Source organism: Dasypus novemcinctus, chromosome 18, assembly GCF_030445035.2.
Source record: "Dasypus novemcinctus isolate mDasNov1 chromosome 18, mDasNov1.1.hap2, whole genome shotgun sequence".
NCBI classification, from domain to species: Eukaryota; Metazoa; Chordata; class Mammalia; order Cingulata; family Dasypodidae; genus Dasypus; species Dasypus novemcinctus.
The window spans coordinates 32,947,077-32,972,719 of record NC_080690.1 but is presented as its reverse complement, the minus strand read 5'-3'; the positions used below and the strand labels follow the sequence as shown (position 1 = coordinate 32,972,719).

General features: G+C 54.9%; 2 protein-coding genes across 5 annotated transcripts; one reads left to right on the top strand and one right to left on the bottom strand.

Moving 5' to 3' along the window:
* Positions 1-3,158: 3,158 nt before the first annotated feature.
* ZNF319 (zinc finger protein 319) lies at positions 3,159-9,082 on the bottom strand. Its single transcript, XM_058279926.1, has 2 exons — positions 8,764-9,082; positions 3,159-6,877 (listed from the first exon to the last, which is right to left on the bottom strand). The coding sequence occupies exon 2, from the start codon at positions 6,635-6,637 to the stop codon at positions 4,889-4,891; it is 1,749 nt and encodes a 582-aa protein (XP_058135909.1). The 5' UTR covers positions 6,638-6,877; positions 8,764-9,082; the 3' UTR covers positions 3,159-4,888.
* A 711-nt stretch (positions 9,083-9,793) lies between these two features.
* USB1 (U6 snRNA biogenesis phosphodiesterase 1) lies at positions 9,794-23,770 on the top strand. 4 transcript variants are annotated; one of them, XR_002795026.3, is made up of 8 exons: positions 9,794-9,988; positions 10,871-11,037; positions 13,423-13,606; positions 15,962-16,015; positions 20,013-20,118; positions 20,948-21,031; positions 22,138-22,455; positions 23,398-23,770. XR_002795026.3 is itself a non-coding variant. In XM_004482947.5 (8 exons), exons 1-8 carry the CDS (start codon positions 9,891-9,893, stop codon positions 23,417-23,419), a joined length of 816 nt encoding a protein of 271 aa, XP_004483004.1. In that variant the 5' UTR covers positions 9,795-9,890; the 3' UTR covers positions 23,420-23,770. The 4 variants fall into 4 exon arrangements, 3 of the variants coding, with proteins under 3 accessions (XP_004483006.1, XP_004483005.1, XP_004483004.1); XM_004482947.5 differs by having other exon boundaries at positions 9,795-9,988; positions 22,138-22,238; XM_004482949.5 differs by lacking the exon at positions 20,948-21,031 and having other exon boundaries at positions 22,138-22,238.
* Positions 23,771-25,643: the final 1,873 nt, after the last annotated feature.

Here is a 25,643-nt window from a genome sequence, read left to right as displayed (position 1 = left end):
TCAAAGCTGCCTCGTGGGAAGTTCTTGCTTTGTGCCCTGTGGCACCAGCTCAGTGCCAGGCAAACAACAGGTGCTCAGAATGCTAATGGGTGAACAAAGGCAGTAGTGCAGACCCAGGGTGGGGATGGAAGGACACACACACACACACACACACACACACGGAGGAGGGAGACCCCACAGCCCTCCTCCCATCCCCACCCCTCTCCTTGACCTTCTTTTCAGGGCTTGAGGAAGACTGGGCATCCCCACCCAAATCTTTGTAGATTTGCCAAAATCAACAGCAGCCAAGGATTTCCGTGGAGGCATGACCTTCAAGAAACAAAGAAACCACCCCCACGAGGATGGGGTGTGGAGCTTGTCACCGGCAGGCCCCGCTCAGGCGAGGGCCGAGGGCCGGGAGGACCTGGGCGGATTGCCACAGCCCGAGGAGCAGGATGGGCTTGTCTGGGGCCTCCTCTGGAGGAGGGAGGGAGGAGCAGGGGGCTGGGCAGCAGGATGGAGGCCTGGAGACTGAGAGAAGGCCGCCCACGGTGCCCCCATCAGATGAGCACAGCAGCTTGCAGCCCCCAGGGAGCTGAGGGCAGGTGGAAGACCTCTGCCTGTGGGTGAAGAGCTCTCCTGCTTCCTGGCAGCCCAAGCGGGAGTTGAAGTCAAAGCCCCAGGCTGTGGCGGCTGGAGTTGGAGGCCCCGTGGTCTCTCCCCCACCCAGCCCCAGGTCTCCAGGCTATTTTCATCACTAACTGTGCAGCCGGAGGCTGCCCTGGCCCTCTCGAGGGTGGGTATCGTGGTATCGTCATCTGCACCGCGGGAGCGTGCGCCCTGCCCACTCACAGGGGCTGGTGGCGGGAAAGGTCCAATGAAGGGAAGCAGGGGTGGGGAGTGGGGAGACAGGCAGATGGCAGGGCTGGGCCGGCTCCGTCCCAACTCTGACTGCCCAGTGCTCTCCTTTCCTGAGCGGCCGATATGTGCCAAACACTTCCTCCTCTCCCCACAGGCCATCTCACTGTGCCCTGGCCCTACCCCTCAGAACAGAGGGGCATTATTGCCTCCAATGGACAGATGAGGAAATCGGGGCTTGGAGAGATTTGGCAACCTGCCCAGGGCCATGGGCAGTGAGTGACAGAGGCAGAACTCTACCCAGGTCTGACCGCGGGGTCCACGCGCTGCTGCCACAGCTCATGAGCACAGGTCGGCCTCCAGAGGACAGGGTCACCTCCCACTGTCCCCCTGCAGGGCCTTTCACAGAGCCACGCCCGCAGCGGAGTTCCAGTGAGGACATCCAGCTGCCCACACTGACTTCTAGGACCAGGGAGAAAAGCCGCCCGCACGGTGCCTCCTTCCTCTACCTCCAGAAAACCAAGTGTATGTCAGCGCCTTCCTTCTTCCTCCTCTCAGCTCTGGTGCTCAACTGGATGTCATTTCTCACCCTGGCACCTCCCCTTCCCCATCCTGTGAGCGCCTGGCGCAAGGGGAAGGATTACTGGGGACAAAAGAAGACAGGATGAGTGCCCCTGGCACAAGGCTTGAAGTGCCCCCGCTAGGCTGCTGTGCTCTGAGAGAGGGAGACTCATCAGAACCGGAGCAGGGGAGGCTGAGCACATCCTGCACGTCAGCGACCTGGGTGTGTGCGTCCAGGAGCAGGGGGCGGCTGCTGAAGCCCGTCTGTGCCTTTCCCCACTTGCAACCAGGACACCAGACCTGAGGGGAGCAGGCTGGGGGCCAGGAGGCAGAGTAAGGGAAGCCCATCACTGTCCCGGAATCAGAGCCTCAGGTCCGCCAAAGACCTTAGAGACCCAAGACTGAGACCTCCCAGAGGAGCTGAGACCTGCTTTGGGTCACTAGTTACCACGAGGTCAGGATTTGAACCTGAGCATCTGGGTCCCGGGCCAGGCCTCTATCTACTGCCCTGGTTTGGGTGCAGGCTGGATCCCGGAGGCTGAAAGCCAGGTGGGAGCTGTAGGATAGGGATGGGGGCAAAGGAAGCAAAGCCACTGTAGGCTCCTTGTGATCTCAGCCATGCCTGGCCAGAGCTCCTCCTACTCCTGGCACCTGCAAACCCTCCTCCACTTGTGGAGGACAAAGTAAGGCTGCAATTACAAAAGCACCAAATACAGGCCAGTGCTTTCCAGCGGTCTCCACCAGGTGGATGGCTCTTGCCTAAGGTTGCACAGCTGGAGAGCGAGCTGGACTTTGAGCCTGGCACAGACACAGGGGCTCCAGGCAGCCTCCTGCTGAGTGGTAGACCACAGGCCACCACCCCAAATTTCCCAAGGGCAGGGTCCTGCCATGGCCACACAGAGGGAGGGAGAGGAGTGTCTGTGCCCCATCTGAAGTGCCCCCACCTTGCAGCCAAGCCTTTTGTGTCCACTTTTTGCCCCCCCCCCCGGGGCCTCTTCACTTTCTACCCCATCCCAGCCTACCGCCCACGACAGGGCACCCCTGCTGGTCACCCTCCACGAGCTCTCAGAGGCCTAAATCTGGGGTATTGAGGTTGTTTATGAGAAAGGAAAGGAACCTGGTTTGCAGCTGGGCCTCTGTATAGAAGAAAAGGAGTCGAGGAGGGGCTGGGTGAGGGGGAGACAGGCTGGGCAAGCAGACGGACCACTGTGCAACAGGGTGAGTGGGAGTGGAGCAAGAGCAGGCCAGCCTCTAAGGCAGTGCCTGTCTGGAGGGTCCGCCGAGGCTTTAGGTCAGCCGACCTCGCACAAGGGCTGAGCGAGATTTCAGGCTAACAGGACTAAGGCCCCGGCCTCCGACCTCTGTGGCCACCGGTCCCTCCTAGTTCAGCTTCCTGCTCAGAGGCTTCGGTCAACCCCAAGAAGGTCAAGAGGCTGTGGGCCCATTCCCAAGGGGCGCAGGCATCCTGCAGTTGGTGCTGTCAGCATCTTCACAGCTCCCTCCACAATGACCCATTTAACTCTCACAACAGCCAAGCATGGCAAAGGTTAACCTCCCCATTGTACAGATGGGCAACTGAGATTGAAAGAGGTCAAGTGACCTGCCCAAGCTCACACAGCCAGAACATCCAAAGCTCAGGATTCAAGTCCAGTCCCATGTCCCAATCCCACGCCTGCTACCCAAGCCAGCACCTCTCTCTCCCTCTCCATGTTCATCTCTTCCCCACAGAGGAACAACCAGAACAAAGTAGTGCTTTGGTCTGTGATGATCAATGTCTTTACTTCTAGAGCATACATTGGACTCACTATATATTAACATCAAAAGTGGCTACCTAAAATGGAGTCATTCTTCTTAAAAATCCAAATTCTCACATTTTTATATAATATCCAAAATGACATGAAATTATACAATGTTATGAATAGTATAACAAACTGCTTTTAGAAAGCAAAATGAAAGGAAAAAATTAGCCGTTGGGACTTTTGTAAGCCTGGGTTCCATGTCTTTTGAGGGGGGGGAAGCAGCCCTCCTCTGCGGGCAGAGGAGGGAGACCGGAACTCCCTGCTCCTCTGTGCCATCCAGCACTGATTAAAATCTTCTTCCCAGACCCATGCCCAGGGAGAGGCAGGGCTGGAAGAGAGCAGGAGCAGAGTCGGGTTCAAAATAATCATTGCAAAGATAAAGGTTCTTCTGGTCTTTCAAGGAGGGACAGGCCATTCTGTGGAGGGCCCAGGCCACGCAGCGATGGGTGGCGGCTCATCCACCAGCCCACACGCCGTCCACTGCTCTCCCTGACAGCTCCCTTCCCCACTCTCTCCCTATGTTATGGACACCCTCAGCTCCATGCACCCGTGGGCAGGAGGATCCAAGGGAGAATGCTCTGGCCTTGGAAAGAGCTAGACACTGTCCAGGGCATCTTGGCAGTGCCAGGCCCCTGGGTCCAGGCCAGCAGCCAGCCTGACATGGGGGGGGGGGTCTTATGGGCTGGGAGGACACTCTGGGACCAGAGGCTCTTCCCACAGCCCTTTGACCTCCCTGACTTGGTACCAGGCCATGGTCTGGGCAGCGTCAGGGCTGGGGCCACACCCCTGGGCTTTGGTTCATACATTCAGTAGGAGGACACCTCTTTGCATCTGCTGGGGAGCTCACCAGCTTGCCCCTACTTCCTGCTCTAACCCCCCCACCCCCGATTCCAGCAGTTCTGTGCGGTTGCCAGCACATTACTATCATAGCTCTGAAGGTGCCAGCAGAGGTGAGAGGGTGGTGATTCCAAGAGGGTGGATTAGCCCTCAGGGAGAAGAGGCTGCTCCCCTCCTCCACCCCCTCGGAAGGGCTCTGTCCCCAGCTGTGTCAAAGGAGAACTTCTCCAGTTCCCCTTCTGCCTGGGCTGACCACCCTGTGGCAGACCCAGCCCAGAGACCCCCAGCCTGCACATCTTGCCTGGCAGCAATCTCCTGGCTAGAGCAGCAGACAGGGCCGTGGCTCACTGCCCGCCTCCTGGTCCCCAAGAGCACCTCACAAAGCTGGCCTTTTCTCTCCCAAACATCACCTGGAGCGCGGAGGCCCTCATCCCACCTTCTCTGGGGCCCAGGCCCTGCTCCCAGGCCCTGCCATGATCATCCTCTTTCCTGAACCATCTGGTTTCTAGTTAGCTCAAAGGGTTTGGGAAGGTTGGACTGGCCTCACCCCCTCCTTGGGGTAGGGAGATGCCAGCTGACTTCCAACCTGGCTCCAGGTAGCCTCCCAGACAAGGGAGGCTGACGGCCCTCCAGAAACCAAACCCTGTTGTGGCAAAGGGGTTTGTGGAGTCAGAAGCAGCCACAGCAATCTGGATCCCCTGACATCCAGGTAGGGGCCAGAAGCGTGGGGCACCCCAGCCACCACTGGCCATTGCCCTTTCTGGCCTCATGCCCTGGACCTCAGAACACTGAGCTGGGGGGGGGCCCTGGGGAACCCTGCTGCGAGGAGGCTGGGCCCGGCCAGGCGGGTGGCCTCAGGGCAGGCAGGCAGCTACCTGGTAGGCACCCTCGGCGGCCGCAGCGGTGGCGCTGTGCTGCGCACTGTGCTCCTGCAGCAAGGCCACGTCCAGAAAGCGCTCGCCACACCACACGCACTTGAACTGCTGCTCGCGGGCGTGCACGCCCTGGTGCTTGTTGAGATGCTCGCGCTGCTTGAAGGCCTTGTCGCAGTTGGGGCACTTGTAAGGCTTCTCGCCCGTGTGCACCCGCCGGTGCCGCTGCAGGTCGGACGCGTACTTGAAGCGCTTCTCGCAGTCCGGGCACTTGAGCGGCTTCTCGCGGGCGGGGTCGCAGCGGTGCTGCACGAACTCCGAGGAGGAGAAGAAGCGGCGCTCACACAGGGTGCAGCGCAGGGGCTTCTCGGCCGCCGCGCAGTGGGCCAGCTGGTGCTTCTGCAGGGCCGACGCCCGCTTGTAGGCCTTGTTGCACACGGGGCACTTGAAGGGCCGCTCGGCCGCGCCCGGCAGGCACTTGTGCCGCAGCAGCTCGGCCGACTGGTCGAAGCCCTTCTGGCACACGGGGCACTTGAAGAGGGTCTCGAGCGTGTGCACGTGCTGGTGGTAGAGCAGGTGGCTGGGCTGCCCGAAGCCCTTCTCGCACAGGCCGCACTTGAAGGGCTCCTCCGTCTTGTGCGTGCGCCGGTGCCGCATCAGCGCGTACTGCTGCTTGAAGCCCATGGGGCACAGGTCGCACTTGAAGGGCCGCTCGGCGCTGTGGGTGCGCTCGTGCTGCCGCAGGTCGGACGGCCGCTTGAAGGCTTTCTGGCACTCACCGCAGTGGAAGGGCCGCTCGCCGCTCGGGGTGCACGGGTGCTGCAGCAGCTCCGACGACTCCTTGAAGTGCAGCTCGCACACGTTGCAGCGGAACAGGTGGTGCTCGCCCGAGTGCGCGTACATGTGGCGCACCAGGTGCGAGCGGTGCTTGAAGGTCTTCTCGCACACCGCGCACTTGTAGGGCCGCTCGGCGCTGTGCGTGCGTTTGTGGTGCACCAGGTGGGACGACTGGCTGAAGCTCTTGTCGCACAGCGTGCACTTGTACGGCTTCTCGCCCGTGTGGATGCGCTCGTGCCGCGAGAGCTCCGACAGGTGCTTGAAGGGCTTCTGGCAGATGGGGCAGCTGTAGGGCTTGTCGGCCTGTTCAGCCGGGGCCACCGAGGGCGGCGGGGGTGGAGGCGGCAGCGAGGGGGTGGCAGCGGCCGCAGGCTCGGCTGCCTCGGTGGGCTTGTAGGTCTTCTCACAGATGGAGCACTTCACCAGGCCGCCGGCCCCGTTGTGCGCGCTGTGGTGCTGCGCCAGCGAGGTGAGCAGCGAGAAGCCCATCTTGCAGACGCCGCAGACGAAAGGCTTCTGTTCGGCCTGCACACACTGGTGCTCCAGCAGGTCGGTGGCCTGGTGGAAGATCTTGAGGCACTGCGTGCACTGGAAGGAGCGGTCATGGCCCGCCAGGCACTGGTGCTCGTGCGGGCTGGCCAGGTGCGCCAGGTCGTGGCCGCACACTCCGCACTTGGGGCCCGGCTCGCCGGCAGCCTGCAGGGGGGCGTGCTGCGGTGGCTGCAGGCCCGGGTCCGGCTGCAGGAGGATGCCGTAGACGGCGCAGCCCAGGGGATTCTCGGCCGAGCCGGGGGGCAGCGTGTGCTCAGCCAGGGCTGGCGGGGGCTCCGTGTGGTGCTGCGGCTGCGGCGGCTGCGGCTGCGTCTGTGGTGGCTGCTGCCAGCTTTCTGACATACTTGGAAAGATGAAACAGGGTTTGGAGAGTAATGGCTTCAGTTTCCCACTTAAGGTGACCCAAGCCAGAGAGAGATGCTGCCTGGGTTCGGGGATGGCCAAGGACCTCAGACAAGGCACAGCAGAGCCTCGGATGGTCCAAAGGAGACAGACTCCCAGGCTCTGCCTACTGGACAAGGGGCTCTTCAAGGCAGGGTCCTGGTAGTGCCAGGGAGGCTCTGCCTTCCCTGATGATCAGTTCTGTGGGGAAGAGAGAAATCGTGAGCATGAGGCAGGAGGCCTGAGCACGGTCCCCGGGGGCCTCTCCCTCATCTGCCTACACTTGCTGCACAGACATAAACCACATCAGGGAAGGGAGAAGTGCTGAGCTGCTCCAGGCAAAGGGGATGGAGGCTGTCTTGACTCCCGCCCACCTTCGGTTCCTCCTCCCTGGAGCCCCCTAGGGCATCCCAGCCTCCCAGAGCCCCCTCCAGCCTCCTGCCAACACTTTTTAATCAGGGATCTCTCAGGTGAGACTCTGGAGTGTTCTGCCCACAGGACAGGGCAGCTTCTGCTCTTGCTCCAAGGGAAGAGAGAGGGGAAGATTGGAAGGACCAGTTAGGGCCATGGTACCCAAAGAAATCGTTTGAGCAGCATAACTTTTTTTGCAAGTAAATTCTTACTTGGCTGCCCAATAGCAAAGCCAGATAAGAGTAAAGAGGCTCGGGTTGAAGTCTCCTGGAGCCCTGCCAGCTTCTCTCTCCTCGCTGCCCTGAGCTCCAGCTCAGGACGCCACTGCTCAGGGGGACACCACAGCCTACTGGGTCTAAGAAGCCAGGCTGCCCAGGCCCTGTGGCAAACTGCCCAATGGTGACTATTTAGGACGGCTCCGTTGGTCTGAGGACAATCTCACAAACCCTGTCCCAGGAGGGGCTGGCCGACACCCCTTCACTATCCCCTGGGCCTTCCATCCTGGCCACAGGCCTGCTCCCTTTCCACACTACAGGCACGAGTGGTCTAGCAGGGACTTGTGCCAATGGATGATGGGGCTGATCATAGGTCCACAGACCCTACTCAACGTCATGTCCACACAGCAGAGCTTCTCCACTCCAGTCATCTCCCAGCACCACAAAAAGCCCTTAACCCTCTGAATCTCTCTGCCTAGCGGCAGGCTAACCACTGAGTATTTCTCCTTGGCACCTTTTAGGAGTGAACCCTCTTCCCTTGCTCCAAGTCTGTAGCAATTCCCAGCCCAGGCAAATCTCTAACTCACCACTTCGTGGCAGCATAAGGTAATGACAGCAAGAGGGAAGAACTTTTAGAGTCAGAGGCGATCCACTTCCAGGTTCCCCGCTTGTCTGCCTCTTACATTTAAAAGTTTGGAAGTTTTCTCCTGAAGGGAGGAGAAGGAAGGGATGCCTTTACAGGCCAGATTGGCCTCTAACAGTTCTACCAAAGAAACATAAGTCAGGCTCAAAGCTGTCATCCTCAGCATCTTCCCAGAAGGGAGGAAGGAAAGGAGCTGCTGCTCCTGGAGGAGGCAGCAGGTTGCATGAGCAAGTGGGTACCACTGGGTGAGCTAACCCTTTCCAGGACGAGGGAAGCTGGGCTACTGTGAGCACCTTCTAGGTCCAGCTTCGCCAACCCATGTTTTCCCTGGCATGAATGACACCATGCCCAGGGGTCCGGTCTGGGCCCCCAGTCCCCTACCCACTCCCAGCCCTCTTCCAGGTAGGTGTGGTCGGAAGGCCTCTCTGATCACTGCAGGGGAGGGGAGAGGCGAGGGGAGGAGGAGAGGCCCCCACCTGCGCCCCACCCCAACCCTATCTCCTCCCTGGAGAAGCGATCGCCTCCCCGCCGGGTCCAGCTGAGCTGTCTCCTGTCAGCCTTGGCCCGGGAGGGCCGGGCCGCTGCGGCCCCAGAGCCGGCCCCGCGGGCAGAGGAGCCTGAGGAAGGCCCCGGGGCTGCAGGCCGGCCCGGGAAGTGGCTACGCATCCAGGCCAGGCCTGGGCGGCCCAGGAGCGCAGAAGGCCGCCGGATCGGGGCGGGATGGGGGGTTGGTGGAGGGGCGGCAGGGCTGGCTGGGGAAGGGGCGCGACGGCGCAGGGGTGGCCCCTGGCCGCGGCCCCGGGCGCCCTGCCGCTCACCTGCTCCGGGACGCCCGAGGGGCCGGGCGTGGGGCGGGCGGGCGGGCGGCGACCGGCTGCTCTCTCGGCCGCCTCTTTATTCCTGCTCCATCCGCGGCGGCGCGGCCTAAGCGCGCTGCCAATCCCCGGCCTCGCGTAGCGGCAGCGGCCGGCCGGGGGCGGGGGACGGGCTAGCGGCGGCCGGGACCGAGGAAGCGACGCGCGCGGTCGGGGCGGCGGGGCCGGGACGGAGGAGTGCCGGGAGGGCGAGCGGGCGGACGGACGGATGGACGGCCTTGCGGAGACAGGCGGACAGGAGGGTGGCGCGGGGGCCCGGGAGGCGGGGCCGGGGGAGGAGCGGCAGCCCTGGCGGCGGCGGCGGCGGCGGCAGCCGGAGGAGCGGACCGCGCGGAGCGAGGCCGCCCCCTGCCGGGGACCCCGCGGCCGGGCTGCGCCGGACACCGCGGGCGCGCGGGGCGGTTCTCGGGTTGGCCCCGCGCGCCCCCGCGATCGAGGGCGGGTGCCTCGTCCCCCACCTCCCCGCTCGGCCTTAGGCCCCCAGCTCTCGGGAGCCGGGCCCGGCCTGACTCCTGCACCTGAGGGGAGGGGCCTCCGAGACCCTCGGATCTTCTAGAACTGGCCGGCCGCTGACCGCTCCGCTCGGCCCGAGGGGAGGGCACTCTGGGGCTCAAACCTGGGTTCAGTTTGAGGAGGCGGCTCCAGGACCTCTGATCCTGACCCGGCCCGGAGGTCAGTGCTGGGTCTAGTGCGCTGACCTAGGGGTCGTCCACGGCTGAGAGACCTGGTTCCGAGTGGCTCCAGATAGAACATCAGACAGGGGGGTCAGGGTCAAAGCAATCTGTGAAATGGGCCCACGAGGGCTGAGGGGTTCTGGGGGGTTCCGGGAGGTTCCGGGCATCCGTCAACGTGCAGCCCGGCAGCGTGGTCTCGGTGCTCAGAGTTCCTGCTGCGGTCCTGCCAGGCCCCGCCCCTCCCGGCCCTGGCCCCGCCCCCTCCCCGCCCCCTCCCCGCCCCGGGGAGGTGCTAGCTCGGGCCCCGCCTCCTGGAGGGCACTTCCGGCGCAATGGAGCGCCCGCCGCCAGACGCCGTTGCCGGCTGCTGAGCTGAGCCGTCGCGGAGGAGGCCCCATGAGCGCGGCGCCCCTGGTGGGCTACAGCAGCAGCGGCTCCGAGGATGAGACCGAGACTGGGGCCCCGACCAGGCCCGGGGCTGGAGGCCGCCGTCGGTGAGGACCGAGGAAGGCTTTCTGGGGAGGGCGCGAATTCGCGCGAGACCCAGACGGGCCCGAGCGCCTGGAGGCGGCGGCGTGCGGGGCAGCTCGCTGGGGATGGAAAAGGAGCACAGGGGGAAAGGAAGACCCAGTGCACACCCCTGGACTGGTCCCTAGAGTACTCCCAGCTAGCCAGGCCAAGGTTGGAAGGCAGTAAACGTGGGTTCGGGTCCAGCGTTTGCCGCTGGCCATCTCTGGAGCTTGTCGTTGCACCCCCTTAGGTCTGTTTCCTCATTTGAACAAAATTGCAATAATAATTGCTAAAGCTTATGTAGAGCTACTTAGTCTTTCATCTAGGTAATAGTCATTAATCACCCGCTCTGGATCAGGCAAGGAACTGGGGACTCAGCAGTGAACAAAACCAAGTAAGATCTTTTAGGTTCTTAAGTTCTAAGGTTAAGTGCCACAGGCGTTAGTTATGCTTGCTGAGTACTTTAGAGCAGTATCTCTGTTCATCTCAATCGCTTTATTAAGTAGACATACAATTTACAGATGAGGAAACTGAGGCCCAGAAAGCTAGGAAGTAGTGTGCCGGCCTATCCCACCCCTCCAGCTAGGGAACTTGACCTCTAAACCACATTGCAGCCTGACCTGCCCAGTTGTTTCCTCTGGGCGCTGTATAACACTGGAGTCAGGTCTGTCTCCCAGAGTTGTTGGCTGACCCCAATGAGACCATACTGGGAAAAGAGCTGTGTAGTTATCCAGAAGCTGCTTCCAGCACCTGGCTGGAAAGAGGCACTCACAGTCAGTATATATAAAGGGTTATCACTTTTATATGCTCAGAGGTAGAGAATGCTGGGAGGATAAATGCACGCATTTTCTTTTTTTGTCTCGCAGCGGCCAGACCTCCCTTCCTGGCCAGAGGTTGCCAGTGCCGGACAGTGTGCTGAGCATGTTCCCAGGCCCTGAGGAGGGGCCCGCAGATGACAGCGCAAAACACGGGGGGCGAGTGCGCACCTTCCCCCATGAGCGGGGCAACTGGGCCACCCACGTCTACGTTCCCTGTGAGTGATTTGTGAAAGGCAGGAGGCTAAGACCAGTACGTGCCTGTCAAGGGGAGGAAGTGGCCCCAACCAGCAGGGAGAAGCCACAAACATCTGGCATTTGTGGTGGGAGGGAGATCAGCTCAAAGGGGAGAGAACAAGTTGAAAGAATTGGGGAATTTTTTCCATAAACATGGTTTCACTTTTTAATTCATTGTTTGACAGGGTTTTTTTTTGTTAGTTTGACATTTTTTATTGACCCTGGGTATAACATTCTCCCTGCTCCTGAGGAGGTGACCAGGGGAGAGATGTTGGAACAGGGTATCCAGACCATCCTAGGTGTAGCTAGCTCTTTATTTCTAAGAGAGCCCTAGGGTGTACTGGGTTCAAGTTCTGCTCCAGGCCTGATGAGAGGGTGGCAGGCAGGAAATGCCCAGCTTTCAGAGGGAGACCTCCCTCCACTACCCACTACTCTAGGTGCCCTTTCCAAGTTACTGGACTTCTCAGAACCTTAGTTTCTTATGTTAGGTAAAGTGAACTCTTTTTTTTTTTTTCCCCTGCCCCCGCCTCCACACTGCTGTTTTTGCTGTGTCCATTAACTGTGTGATCCTCTGTATCTATTTCTCTTTTTGTCTTCTCTTCTCATTTTTTCCCTCTAAGATCAGAGGGATTCTGATGTGGAGAGAGGTTCCCTGTCAATTGTGCCACCTCAGTTCCTGGTCTCTGCTGCATTTCACTTTGACTCTTCCCTTTGTCTCTCTTTTGTTGCATCATCATCTTGCTGCATGACTCATTTGTGCGGGTACTGGCTCACCATGTGGGCGCACTTGGCTCACCACGTGGACACTTGCACAGGTACTCGACTCACCGCATGGGCACTGGCTCACCACACAGGCATGCTTTCTCTTCTTTTCCACCAGGAGGTCCCAGGTATCGAACCTGGGTCCTCCCATATGGTAGGCGGAAGCCTTATCACTTGAGCCACATCAGCTTCCCCAAGTTAACTCTCGCAACCTCCATTTCCCTGCCTGCAGAATGGGGATGATTCTCTATACTGCTTGCTCTCCAGGGCAGTTGGGCAAATTGAGGAAGAAACTGGGCGTAAGAGTACTTGTTAAACATACAGTTCTGGTCACATGTTTGGTGAAAAATGAATCACATGTGAACATACGAGGATGGTCATTGTAGTGTTCTTTGCCTGTGTGAAAAATTGGGAGCCTACTAAATGTCTATCAATAGGAGACTGGGGAAGCGGACATGGCTCAACTGATAGAGCGTCCATCTACCATATGGGAGGTCCAGGGTTTGTATGGCCTATGTGGTGAGCTGGCCCACATGCAGCGCTGCTGTGTGCAAGGAGTGCCGTGCCATGCAGGGGTGTCCCCCGTTTAGGGGAGCCCCACATGCAAGGAGTGTGCCCCGCATTGAGCCACCCCGTGTGAAAAAGTGCAACCTGCCCCAGAATGGCACCATACACAGCTGATGCAGCAAGATGATGTAACAAAAAGAGACACAGATTCCTGGTGCCACTTAGAATGCAAGAGAACACAGAATGCAAGAACACACAGCAAATGGACACAGAGAGCAGATAACGGTTGGGGGAGGGGGATGGGAGTGTAAGGGGAGAGAAATCTTTTAAAAAAAAAAAGTAGGAGACTGATTCAAGAAATGTAGTATTGGATTACTATGGAGCTGTAAAAAAAAAAAAAAAGAACTTAAACTCTACTGGTTCGGAAGGATGTCCAGCATGGTATATGCTCTCTAAAAAAAAACAAACAGACAACAGATTTTTACACTATTGTATGCTCTGAGAAAAAGCCAGGAAAATAGGCACCCAAGTGTGACAGTCTTTATCTTTAGGGTAGTGGTCTTGAAAGTGGGGTATATATGCCATGGGGGCGAGAGTCACGATAATCCATTAGGGGGTGGAAAGAAAGGTAATAGAACCTTTCCACGGGTTTCTTTTTATTTTATCATTTAAAATTCTTGTTTCTTGAGAGTGCATGCTTAATACCATACTTTTACAGACTAGTGCACATTTTCAATTTGTAAGTAAATACATGTTTTTTGGAGGTACATGTGCAAGCTTGTTTTACCAATATGCTATATGATCAAACTAGTTTGGAGACCACTGCTCTAGGGGCCCCTACTTTCTCCTTTGCTTATTTCTTTTGTGCTTGGATTCTTTACCTGAACATGTGTCGCTTCTATAAACAGAAGTACATATTAAAATATTGTTAGAATACATAGGTACAGGCTGCTCTCAAAGTCCTTTTTTCCTCAAAATCCAGAGTAAAAAAAGCCTCTCTCTCACCCTCATTCCCCTCCCTCCCTTCTGGGCTTCTTCATTTAGCCATGCCACCTTGTCTAAGAAGATGGCCCTCCCTCTATGCTCTTCCCCTCTAGATGAAGCCAGGGAAGAGTTCCTGGACCTGCTCGATGCGTTGCTGCCCCAAGCCCAGACCTATGTCCCCCGGCTGGTAAGGATGGAGGCGTTCCACCTCAGCCTGTCCCAGAGCGTGGTTCTGCGCCACCACTGGATCCTCCCCTTTGTGCAGGCCCTGAAAGACCGCGTGGCCTCCTGCCAGAAGTGAGTGCTCCCCTCTCCCCCTCTCCTCCCTCCCCTCCAGGGCTCTTCCACCTTTATATACAAACCCAAAGTGTAAGATAGATCAAAGCTAAAGCTTCTAGCCAAAGCCCCACCCTCACGCTTCAGGAACCTTAGGCCCCACTAATTCCATAGAGCTCTTCTGCCCAATTTGAAAACTGCAGGTTTAGTCTAACGCCTTCTCAGGGTAGAGGAGGGCAGGTTGCTCCTGTTCAGTAAGTCAGCCCAAGCATCAGGACGACAACTGATCTCCCAGCCTAGCAACCTAATCCAGAACCCCTCCGCCCACTTTTTTTTTTGTTGTTGTTGTTGTCACATCAGATTTTTTGAGTTATAGATATATTAGTCAGGACCCTTAATTGCAAGGGCCAGAAACCCAACTCAAAGTGGCTTAAAATGAAGGGAAATTTTAGAGACTGGTATAAGGAAATGCTTTGTGCATGCATAGACCCAGGTGGCCAAAGATGTCAGATGGCATCTGATTCTCACCACCGTCAGGCTTATGGCCTCCAGCCTCTTCTTGGAGCTTCAGGAAAAGTTGCAGGAATGACTTTGATTGGTCTGACTTGGCTTACATGATCTCCTTTTGTGAGTAGGGTTAACAAAGTCTTTCCCCCTTCTACAAGAGAACACTATGGTGATCCTGCTTCTGACTCTGTTCCCCCGAATTCTGGAATAGGTAGAATGCCAGCTGTGTTACCAGGCAACCTTGCTTATAATAAAATGATAATTGGTATACCCCTGTCTAGACTGGGAATATTGAGAGAACTAAACCCCTGGTGGGAAGCCCCTGCTTTGAACCTCCCTGCATGCTTTGGTTCTTTAACTGGGCAAGTTAACCTGGGACCTCAGAAACTTTGCCAAAGGGCCATTACAAGAGATATTGGTCCCTGTGGGCTTGTATGTGGCCCACTTGGGGACCACAGAAGAGGACCTGGACTGCTGCGTTGGCTCCCTTTGAGGAAGCGCAGCTGATGCTGGCCTCTTGGCAAGCAGTGTCTCCAACTGTGTCCTGAGCCAAGCCAGGGACCAGGTGTGGCCTCTCTGAGTTTGGATGAGCCTTGGATGACCAGGAGGAGGCAGAGCTCCCTTGATCCTGTTGTTGTGACTGAGGCAGTGCTGTGCTCTGATTGGCCAGGCCTGGGCCAGATGCTCACCCCTGAAGGAGGGGGGTGGACAGCTCTCCACCAGAACCAAATGGAAGAGCAGTCCTCCAACACAGCGTCAACAGGAGAAGAGATGTTGGGCACAGACATCCAACGTCTGCTCTGGGATGTTTGCCAGATACCTTGCAGGAGTCTAAAATCTGTGCTCACCCAGGCTCCTAATGGTTGTATCATTTCTTACATCTTCCCCAAAAGGGATACTTTAGGAGGTCAAAGGCTGTATGAAGAAGGAGAAAGTTGATTAGCCAACATCATGCCTTTGGACAATCTGTGAGACTACCCAGAAGTTTGGGATTTCTTATTCCTGCAGAAGGGGTTCAGACTTTTGTCCTTAAGGCTGTAATATGATCTTTTCCTGTGATGGAACTTGTCAAGTTGATCCTCTGAGATCTCCTAGTGTCTCTGAAAACACAGCTGGAGCTAGCAGGAGTCCAAGCACTTACCCAGCTGCACCTGATTTGTCCCTGCAAAACTGCTCAGAGTGATGGACAGCTGGTATTTCTGCCCTAGTTGCACACTAATAGAGACCCACCTCCCCTCCCCTCTCTAGCGTCGTCATAGGTGAGAACAGGGGCTGTGGTTCAAATCCTGGTTCCATCCCTTAGTAGTTGACTGATCTTGGGCAAGATGCTCCACCTCACCCAGCTCCTTGCCTGTGAAATGGGCATAATTATGATGTCCACCCAGGAGTTCATGTGGGCATTCCACAAACTGACGTGCACAAAGCCCTTTGTTCAGTCTCTGGCACAGGGGAAGCGTTCTTGTTATTGCTTCGACTACATCTCAGTTGTCTTTTTTTAACCTGCAAGGGGCAAATTGACCCTTAAATGGTCTGCTCTCACCCACTTGGTGAATAAGATTGTCTCCGTTTCCATCAGTAAAGATGCTTATTGGAATGAAATTGTTATGAGAGTAAAATTCATGCCAGCATCTGGGTGATGCTGTGTTACTTGGACTGGGTGATTTTAAGTTTTTTTCCAGCTCTAATACTTCAGGGTTCTGCCTCTTTCTTTGCCTCAGTTTGCCTCCTGTATAAGAGGGTGACTATGCTAAGAGCAAGATGAGTTAACTATATCTTTGAAGTGCTATTTATTAACATAAACTGTTTTTTCTGATTATTTTTTCATTTTATGCTTCCTGAAATGTGGGCTGTATGTCTTCCAATTTTCAGATTCTTCTTTACTGCCAACCGGGTAAAAATTTATACCAATCAAGAGAAAACCAGGTAAGTATTCCCCATCTTCTCCCCGCTCCTTGCCCACACCTCCACCCCACCGCTTCCAGAAGATTATTTGGTGCAAAGATTAAGAAGTTCTCTATGACTACAAAGGCGGCTATTCCCAAATCTGTTATCTTTCTTTTGTTAAGAAAAATAAGAGGGGTTGGTGGACCTGTTGAGATGGGAGAAAGTCTGGGGAAGACTGGGCTCCTGTCCCAGCTCTGCCTCCAGTTGTAATGTTTGGTTGATCTCTTCCCACTGTGACCATTGCCATGCCGGCAGGTGCCTCCCTGTGAGGTTGTGAGGCTGAAAAGAGCCAAGCAGGGAAGTGGACTTGGCCCAGTGGTTAGGGCGTCCATCTACCACATGGGAGGTCCGCAGTTCAAACCCTGGGCCTCCTTGACCCGTGTGGAGCTGCCCATGCACAGTGCTGATGCACACAGGGAGTGCCCTGTCATGCAGGGGTGCCCCCCACATAGGGGAGCTCCACGTGCAAGGAGTGCGCCCTGTAAGGAGAGCCGCCCAGCATGAAAGAAAGTGCAGCCTGCCCAGGAATGGCGCCGCATACACAGAGAGTTGACATAACAAGATGACACAACAAAAAGAAACACAGATTCCCGTGCTGCTGAGAACAACAAAAGCAGACAAAAGAACGACACGCGGCAAAATGGACACAGAGAACAGACAACTGGGGTGGGGGGTGGGGGAAGGGGAGAGAAATAAATAAAATAAAATCTTAAAAAATAAAAATTAAAAAAAAGCCAAGGGAAATGGACTTTGGCCCAGTGGTTAGGGCGTCCGTCTACCATATGGGAGGTCCACGGTTCAAACCCCGGGCCTCCTTGACCCGTGTGGAGCTGGCCATGAGCAGCGATGCGCGCAAGGAGTGCCGTGCCACACAAGGGTGTCCCCCGCGTGGGGGAGTCCCACGCGCAAGGAGTGCGCCCATGAGGAAAAGCCACCCAGCGTGAAAAAGGAGCAGCCTGCCCAGGAATGGCGCCGCCCACACTACACTTCCCGTGCCGCTGTCGACAACAGAAGCGGACAAAGAAGCAAGACGCAGCAAATAGACACCAAGAACAGACAACCAGGGGAGGGGGCGGGGGAAATTAAATAAATAAATAAATCTTTTAAAAAAAAAAAACCACTTAAAAAAAAAAAAGCCAAGCAGGTTTTTTTTTTGTAAGGCTTTACTTTTTTTTTTTTTTTTAAGATTTATTTTACTTATTTCTCTCCCCTTCCCTCCCTGTTATCTGCTCTGTGTCCATTCACTGTGTGTTCTTCTGTGTCTGCTTGCATTCTTGTCATGAGGCACTGGGAAACTGTGTTGCTTTTTTTCTTGCATCACCTTGCTGCATCAGCTCTCTGTGTGTGTGGTGCCACTCCTAGGCAGGCCGTGCTTTTTCCGCACGGGGTGGCTCTCCTTGTGGAATGCACTCCTTGCCCGTGGGGTACCTCTATGCAGGAGACACCCCTGTGTGGCACTGTACTCCTTGCGCGCAGCAGCACTGCGTGTGGGCCAGCTCACCACACGGGTCAGGAGGCCCTGGGTTTCAAACCCTGGACCCTCCATATGGTAGGCAGATGCTCTGTCAGTTGAGCCATAACCGCTTCCCACCAAGCAGGTTTTGAAAAGCTAAACATAGTAGATGATGAGAAGACTATCAGAAACTTTCTATCAATTTAACCTCACTGCCTCTGACACCAACCATATTGGTGTTAGAAACTTCAGTCAGTGACTCCAGGGACTACCCAGTCAATTCTGACTCTTACTGGAGTCAGGCCATACCCCACAGCTTAAGGGCAGTCCTCTACAAGATTGTCCTCCAGGCACCAGTCACAAATCTGGGGGCCCAGGCCACCCACACTTCTGACCAACTGGCTACAAGTGTGGGACTTCCCACCACCCCCTTGGGTCCAGTAATTGGCTAGAATGCCTCAACAGAACTCACTGAAAGCATTGCACGTACAGTTTTATGATGGTAAAAAGTGTACAAATTCAAAGAAGCGAAAAGAAGAGACGCATAGGGTGAGGTCTGGGAGAGTCTCAGATGCAACCTTCCTTGTCCTTTCCGTGAGGGGTCATCATACCCTCCCAGCAGAGCAGTGATATTTTTTCTCAATTCTGGCTGTTCATGGCTGTGAGCATTGTTGATTTGGGGTCTTCACATAGGGGATGATTGATAGAATCAATGCCCATGTGGTTGAACTCAACCTGCAGCCCCCTCCCCTCCCAGAGCTTGGGGAGGTGGGCTGATATGATGTGGCTCAAAGCCCTGGCCCCCAAATCATTTGGTTAGTTTTTCTTTATGGTGGGGCCAGCCCTCACCCCACCCCACCCCCAAGACTGCAGATGTGCTTGGCCCCTCCCTGTCATCTCATTAGCATAAGAACTTTCTAGTATTGGTCTGAGCCTAGATGAAGAACAAAAGACACTCCTGTCACAGGAGATTCCAAAGATTCTGCTGCTTTCAGCATCTCTAAAAGAAGGAGTCTTTTCGTTCATTCTATTCTGCACAAATTTATTAAGCACCTACTTTGTGCCAGGCCTTTGCTGAAAACTAAAGGGAAGCACATGGGAGAGTGGTAGGAAGGAGGTGGGTAGGGTTAGCCCCTGTATGGTAACGAGTTTGGATTTTCAATGTAAGGGAAGCCATTAGAGGAATTTGAAGAGAGGAGATCATCGAATTAGGGTTGTAATTGTGCAGTTGGGTTAGATGCTGTCTGTGGCTCCTGAGTCTGGAGAGGACATGTAAGAGCAAGGGTGATGTGGGGAGACCAGTGAGGAGGCAGTTGTAACTGTCCAGGGAAAGGACACTGGTAGCCTGGATGAGGGTCATGACAGTGGGTGAGCTAAGAAGTGGACACATTTGAATATACTGGAGGTAGAATCAACCAGAATACCACTGGGTAGGATTTATGTGAAGTAAGGGAAAGAATCAAAGTAGACCTCCGGGTTTTTGGATTGCACAACTGGGTGAATAATAGCCCCATTTTCTGTAAAGAGCAACACTGGGGGAATGAATGTGGAATGAGAATCAAAAGTTCTGCTTTGCTGCCTGTTAGACCCCCTAGTTGGAAATTGTCACATACGCAACTGGCTATATAGGAGAGGTGCCACCTAGAGATAGAATGTTGGGAGTCATCGGTCTGTGTGGTATTTAAAGGGGGAACTGGATGAGAATAGCTTGGGTAAAAGTGCAGATGGAGAAAATGAAAAGGCTGAGGATTGAGCTCTGCAGCCCTTTGCAATTTAGAGATTGGAATGAAGAGACAGTGGCCATGGAGATTGAACAAGAAGGCCAGAGGTAGGGAAACTGGAAACATAGCATCTTGGAAGCCGAGAGAGAAAGGTTTCAAGGATAGAGCAGTCACCTGCCAAGTGCTGCTGAGCAGTGAAGATGAGGATAGAGAGGCATCCATTGGGTTTCATAACATAGAGGTCATTTGAAAGCTTTGACAAGAGCAGTTTCACCAAAGTGAGTTGGACATGGGAGGTAAGGAAGTAGAAACAGCAAAGGTAGACAAGCATTTTTAAGAAATTTCACTGAGGGTGGGATGGGAGCTGCCTGAAGAAATGGGTTCGGGGATAGGTATTAAAAATGAGAGCAAGCATGTCTGTGCCTCTGGATGGATAGCTACAGCCAGAGAGTGAAGTCTTTGACCAAGAGTCCAGAGCAGGGAGCTGGGCTGAAATGGAAGCAGTGCTTGAGAATGTGGTGCAGAAGCCCCAAGTTTGTCCACTTGGCAGGGACAGATGAAGGCATTCCTGCAAGGTTTCTAAACCCCGGGAACATGGGGGAGGAGGGGAAGAGGTGCAGCTTAGAATTGGGGGAAGGAGATTTGTCGATGTCAGAGAAAATGGGAAATTCAGCTCAGAGGGCAGAAAAGTGAATTTACCAGGGAGATGGGTAAGAACTCATGGTCTAGCTGTCTTCTGTCTGTCACAGCCCCAGCCCCCAACCCCCAAGGTTTGTGTTTTCATGCTGTCTCCTCCCCCCAGGACCTTTGTTGGGCTTGAGATCACCTCAGGGCACACGCAATGCCTGGACCTGGTTTCAGAGGTTGACAGAGTCATGGAAGAATTCAACCTCACCACTTTCTATCAGGTAACGAATGGGGCTTTTTCTTCTCCATTGGCCCGTCTATAACTAGAATATAACCATCCTTAAAGAAACCCTTTCTAGAGGCAAACTGAAGAGCCCTCCAAAACTTTCCCACATGAAGAGCTGAGGGGTCATGAGGGGTCTGTGGTGTGTGGTCTGATGCAGCCCACCCCAAGTCCAGCATTTCCTAATTATGCCTCAGATTTGTGCATTCTCATCCATAATGTGTCCATGTTTTTTCACATTTAAAAAAATTAGTTTTCCCCAAATAGTTTTCATAAAATTGACTCTCCAGGAAGAGCTGTAGTTTCAAGTACCACCCTACACCTTTCCCAATGCCCTGCAGGGGAAGACTCCAAATTGAGTATCCAGGTATACTTTGGTTTTACTTGGTGTTTTTCAAACCATGCTAAGGTATGTAAGTATGAGTTTGAATGGAGATAACATTGTTTCTTCATAATTTTAGACATTTTAATGCTTCATCATTTTATCTAGAAAATTATGGCATTCGTTTGAGATCAGGAAATAGAATCAGAACCTAGGTTTCTTGTCCCCAGATTTAATGACTGTCTCTGATATTTAAAGGACAACCTCTGAGAACAGGACTGATCTAGGGCTATTTTATCTCTCTATAGAGGTGCCTGGGATCAGCACTGGGGAGGGAAGTTATGCTTTCCCATGGAGCAGGCAGGGAGGCAGCCGGGACTATATAACAGTGCTGTCACACACCTGTTGTGATGTCTAGGCAGCCACCTGCCTCTGTTCCCCGTGGCCTCTCTGGGCCTGCCATGGTGTCCAGGTGACTGCCTCTCTCCCTGCTGTTCCTCTCCAGGACCCTTCATTCCACATCAGTCTAGCATGGTGTGTGGGTGATGCATGTCTCCAACTGGAAGGGCAGTGCCTGCAGGAACTACAGGTGAATTCCCAGGGTGGGAGCGCAGAAGATGCTGGATTCCAGAAAGGAGCTATATGTTGGGGAGGTGGGAGGAGGGAGATGATTGTCCCTGAGGATTAGGCACTCAAATCTGAATCCCTGGGAAAGTAGCAGTATTGCGGAAGACTCTAACACCTTCCCTTGCTACTCAAAGTGTGGTCCCTGGTCCAGCAGCATCATCATCATCTGGGAGCTTATTAGCAATACAAATTCTCTGGCCCTCACCGCAGTCCTAGGGAATCAATCACACTTAACGAGGTCCTCAGGGATTTCTGTGCACATTACAATTTGAGAAGTCCTGTCCTAGAACACCAATCTGAGAAGATCCTGCCGACCTCACGCAGAGGTCAAAGGCTTTGGTGCCCACAGGGGCTGGGCAGGTATTGGAAATGAGTGAAATGTGGTAGATATGAGGAACATCGAGCCCTTGGAGCCTAGCTCATATTTTGATAAGTAAATGAATTCCTGTCATTGCTCTAAGAAGAGAGCCATTGTGTAAGGGCAGGAGTGAGTGGCAGCTGACACCCCGCCTTTTGCGGGGGAGCTGGTGGGGAGTGGTGGGGACCACAGGACTGCCACTGTGCAAGAAGATGGGCCTATGTTACTAGCACCTCTGTTTTTCAAGAGAAGCCAGAAATTCAGATTTTTCTCATATAATCTACCTATTTCTAAACGTTGGCAACTAACTGGACTTTTAAAAAACATTTGCAAATGAAGCAAAAGATGGGCAGGCTGGATGCAGCCCATGGCCCATCATCAAGTAGCCACCTTTGCTCCCAGCCCATCATGCTTGTGGCAGCAGGGTGGGGTGCCATGGACCTGGCTCCTGACCCAGGTTTTATTAGTGTCTCGTCCAGGGCTCTGAGACTCCATTTCCTCATCTTTAGTGCTGGGATGATAGGACCGACCTCACAAGTTTGCAGGATTATTAGACCTCTCAGTGCAGAGCCTGGATCCTACATGGCCCTGGGTCTCCCTTCAGCACTCCCTAGCCTTTGAAGGATGGCAGAAAGCTGCTTTTGTTTGCAGTGCCCTCTGGGTCCCCAACTCCCCTGGATGTGACTGTCTTCTCCTGGTTCCGGTTTAAGGAAATCGTGGATGAGTTTGAAGACTCTGAGATGCTGCTACGTGTGCATGCTGAGCAGATCCGCTGCAAGTCTGGGAACAAGTTCTTTTCATTGCCTTTGAAGTGAGTGCCAGAAGAACCCCTTGTCCCAGGCTCTGCAGCAGGCCAGGACACTGCTGAACTCAGTGAGGAGGTCCCCAGTCATGCCTTCAGCCTGGCAGTTCACCGGGTCTGGTTCTCTCCTGCCCCTTTTGTGCTGCTGGACGGGTGCGGCTGTGTTGTGGTCGTTTCGGAAAATCTCCAGTAGAGGGCAGCCTGGGTTCCTAATTCCAGCTGCAAGGTAAAAACAAAAACAAAAAAACATTGGGGTCACCTGGTGATCCCCCACACATTCTCCGCCAGACTCCCCGCTGCACATTCCCTTTAACCAGTGCCTCCACCACCACCTCCCTTCAGCAATCTGCATTTTGATGCCATTAGCCTCAGGCGAGGGTTTTTTAGATTGTCATGCCCTGGCTTGTGGCTGCTCAAGCAGGGACATTGGGCACTTCTGTGGGTCTGACACCCTCCCTTGAAGTGTATCACTTTTGTTTATTTTTAATTTTGCCCCCTCCTGCAGTAGCAGAGGCTGTATTAGTCAGCCAAAGGGGTGCTGATGCAAAATATCAGAAATTGTTTGGTTTTCATGAAGGATATTTATGTGGGGTAGGAGCTTACAGATACCAGGCCATAAAGCATAAGCTACTTTCCTCACCAAAGCCTATTTTCACGCGTTGGAGCAAGATGGCTGCTGATGTCTGTGAGGGTCCAGGCTTCCTGGGTTCCTCACTTCCAGGGTCTTGCTTCTCTCTGGGTTCAGGGTTCCTCTCTTCCTAGGGCTTGCTTCTTCCTGGGCTCAGGGTTCCTCTCCTCCTGGGGCTGGCTTCTCTTTCCTCTGTGAGCTTACTTCCCAGGGCTCCAGCTTAAGGCTTCAACATCAAACTCCACCATCAAAACTCAAACATCAAAACCCCTCAAGTCTGTCCTTTGCCATGCCTTTTTTCTGTGAGTCCCCACCCATAGGGGCGTGGACTCCTGTCCTAATGATGTGGCCCAATCAACGCCCCAGTCATACTCAGTCACTCCCAGGTACAGACCAGATTACAAACATAATCCGATATCTATTTTTGGAATTCAAAACCGTATCAAACTGCTACAGAGGCCGTTACAGGGCCAAAGCACAGGATGCTAATTTGTGGTTCAGTGACAGTTTTTTCCATTCCTGCCTCCCACCCACCCCCAGCCAGGTGCCTGGGAAGACTTGAGCAGATGTTTCATTCTGGCCTGACTGGGGCCGAAAGCCAGGCCTCCAACACTCCATGACCCCTGGCTTCGCCAGAAGCTTTCCCAGAGAGGCAGGGGCAGCCTTTCCCTGCAAACTCGTGTGGCCTCCTCCGCATCTCCTGCCCGCTGTGGCTGCAGGCTTTCTGAGGAGGAGCATGGACGCAGGACCAAAGGTTGCAAGAATTTTCTACTTTTTATCAAGCTCCCGCTGGGGCAAAGGACCAGTCCTATCAAATTGCTGTCTTGATTCTTAGTGGTGGGTAAAAAGCTCTTTTTTCATGTTCTTGTTTTAAATTATGTTCAACAAATAAAAACTACAGTTTTGTTTTGGACTCCTGCTATTCAGCAAGGTAAAATGATGACCTTCCTCTGTCCCCACCTCTCCAGCTGTGCTTCACAGTTTAGTTGGGGGGGGGCGGGGCTTGGGAACTTCTTTTCTGGCTTCTCAGGTGGCCTCTGGAGGCATTAATGATGCCTTGGTAAAATGAGGGTGGTGGCCCAGGCCTGCCAGTGTGACAGCTCTCTCACACCACAGCTGGCCCAGGGCTCTGCACTTGGTGGGGGGTCACAGCCCCCATCCCTGATGGTGTAAGCACAGGCATTTATACTTTATTAACCCTTTCAAGGTCCTTTCTAGGGCCTTCTCATCTCTTCCTCCCAGTCACCCCCTGAAGGTTTATCATTCCGCCTTTACAGAAGTAGGACAGGTTAAGTGACTTGCCTGGCTCCTTCAGCCCTAGCCTCAGCTCCTCCAGTGCAGCCCTGAGCACAACATTCTGGTCCAGACTGGTCTCCAGACTCCACCCCAGCCTAAGGGAAAGGTGTGAGGGGAGGGGGCCTGTGAGTCTGGCTCCCAGGGTGCCTCCTGCAACCCTGCCCACCTTGGAGTGCTCCCATGCTCAGACCCACCCCCAAGGCACTGATCAGATTCAACTCTCGACTGGTCTGTCCCTGTTTTTGAGACCATGCTGGAGGCAGAGAGGAAACCAGGTATCCTTCCTGACTTAAAAGGAGCACAGCAGATACAGAGCCAGGACTTAACCAACACCTGTTCTGTGGGGCATTTGGGTGAATCACGGTCTGTCCCCCTAGCCCTCTAGATGCTTATGATTGGGGGGGTCAGGCATGGTGCACAGAGAAGAATCTCCATTCCCAACTTTGATGCAAGTCAGACCGTGAACTACGAGCAAAGCTACCTCACTTTCCCACAGGTTCCGGTTTCTAGAGGCCCAGTCTCCGGCAAGGCAGGTTCTGCTGGCACAGACCACCTGATTTTCCTCAGCAGGGGCTCCAGGCCTGGAGTCCTGACCACACTCTTAGCTTCCTTCTTGGGAAGGGGGCTGGGTGTCATGTGGCCTGCCATTAGCGGCCCCTGGAGGACTGCCGGGGCCAGCCCTCCTGTGTGGAGGATGGAATTAGAGTGCGGCTGCTTTCAGAGACGGGCCAAGATCAATAACCAGCTCTTCAATGGAGAATGCAAGGTGGCGATCGAGGAGGGAAGCAGGAGACCGGCCGAGGGGTGCGGGGGGCGGCAGGCAGGTGGGAGGAGGCTGGCAGCGGGGCCTTGGCCGGCACCCAGGCCTTGAGTGTGCCTCTGGAGAGGAGTGTCCAGCAGGCACTCCCGCTGACAGTGCAGAGCCGCTGGGGCGCTTCCATAACAGGAGATGTGCTCTGTGGAAGCCGGGCGCTCCTCAGGAGGAAGAAGGGAAGACCGGAGCCGGCTGGAGTCCACCCCAGGCCAGCTGGCTCGTAGTAAAGAAATGCTCTTGGGGGTTTTATCACACCAGAAAGGGTGCAAAATCAACACATCTGTCCTCCGTGTCCTCAGATGTTCCTGCAGGGCAGGGAAATGATCATCTTGGCCTGTTTGGCCAGTTTCCACCTGGCGCTCCCAGCTCTCAGCACACGCCTCTCCAGACCACCGCAGCTTTGGTTCCCAGGGAGAGGGAAATTACCTCGCTTGTTTGTTTACTCCGAGTGTTGGCACCAGGTGTGCCAGGTGCACTGCCCGAGGCGCCCTGCAGGGGGGAGCCTGGAGTTCCTGGCCTGTGTCCAGCCCTCAGCACATTTCCTTCACTGGACCAGGGACTTCACTACCTTGGCCAGAACCCTCCTTTTGCTGGAGAGGGAAACTAACTTGCTCAACATTCCCCAGTAAATTGGCACTCCTGGGACAGGAGCCCAGTGCCCTGACTTCTAACCCAC

Bases quoted from the DNA above. Each gene is read 5' to 3' on its own strand.
- USB1 (XM_004482947.5), top strand. From the start codon at position 9,891: ATGAGCGCGGCGCCCCTGGTGGGCTACAGCAGCAGCGGCTCCGAGGAT. The intron at 13,607-15,961 runs GTGAGTGCTCCC...TCCAATTTTCAG, and splicing joins CGCGTGGCCTCCTGCCAGAA to ATTCTTCTTTACTGCCAACC. The intron at 16,016-20,012 runs GTAAGTATTCCC...TCCTCCCCCCAG, and splicing joins ACCAATCAAGAGAAAACCAG to GACCTTTGTTGGGCTTGAGA.
- ZNF319 (XM_058279926.1), bottom strand. From the start codon at position 6,637: ATGTCAGAAAGCTGGCAGCAGCCACCACAGACGCAGCCGCAGCCGCCG.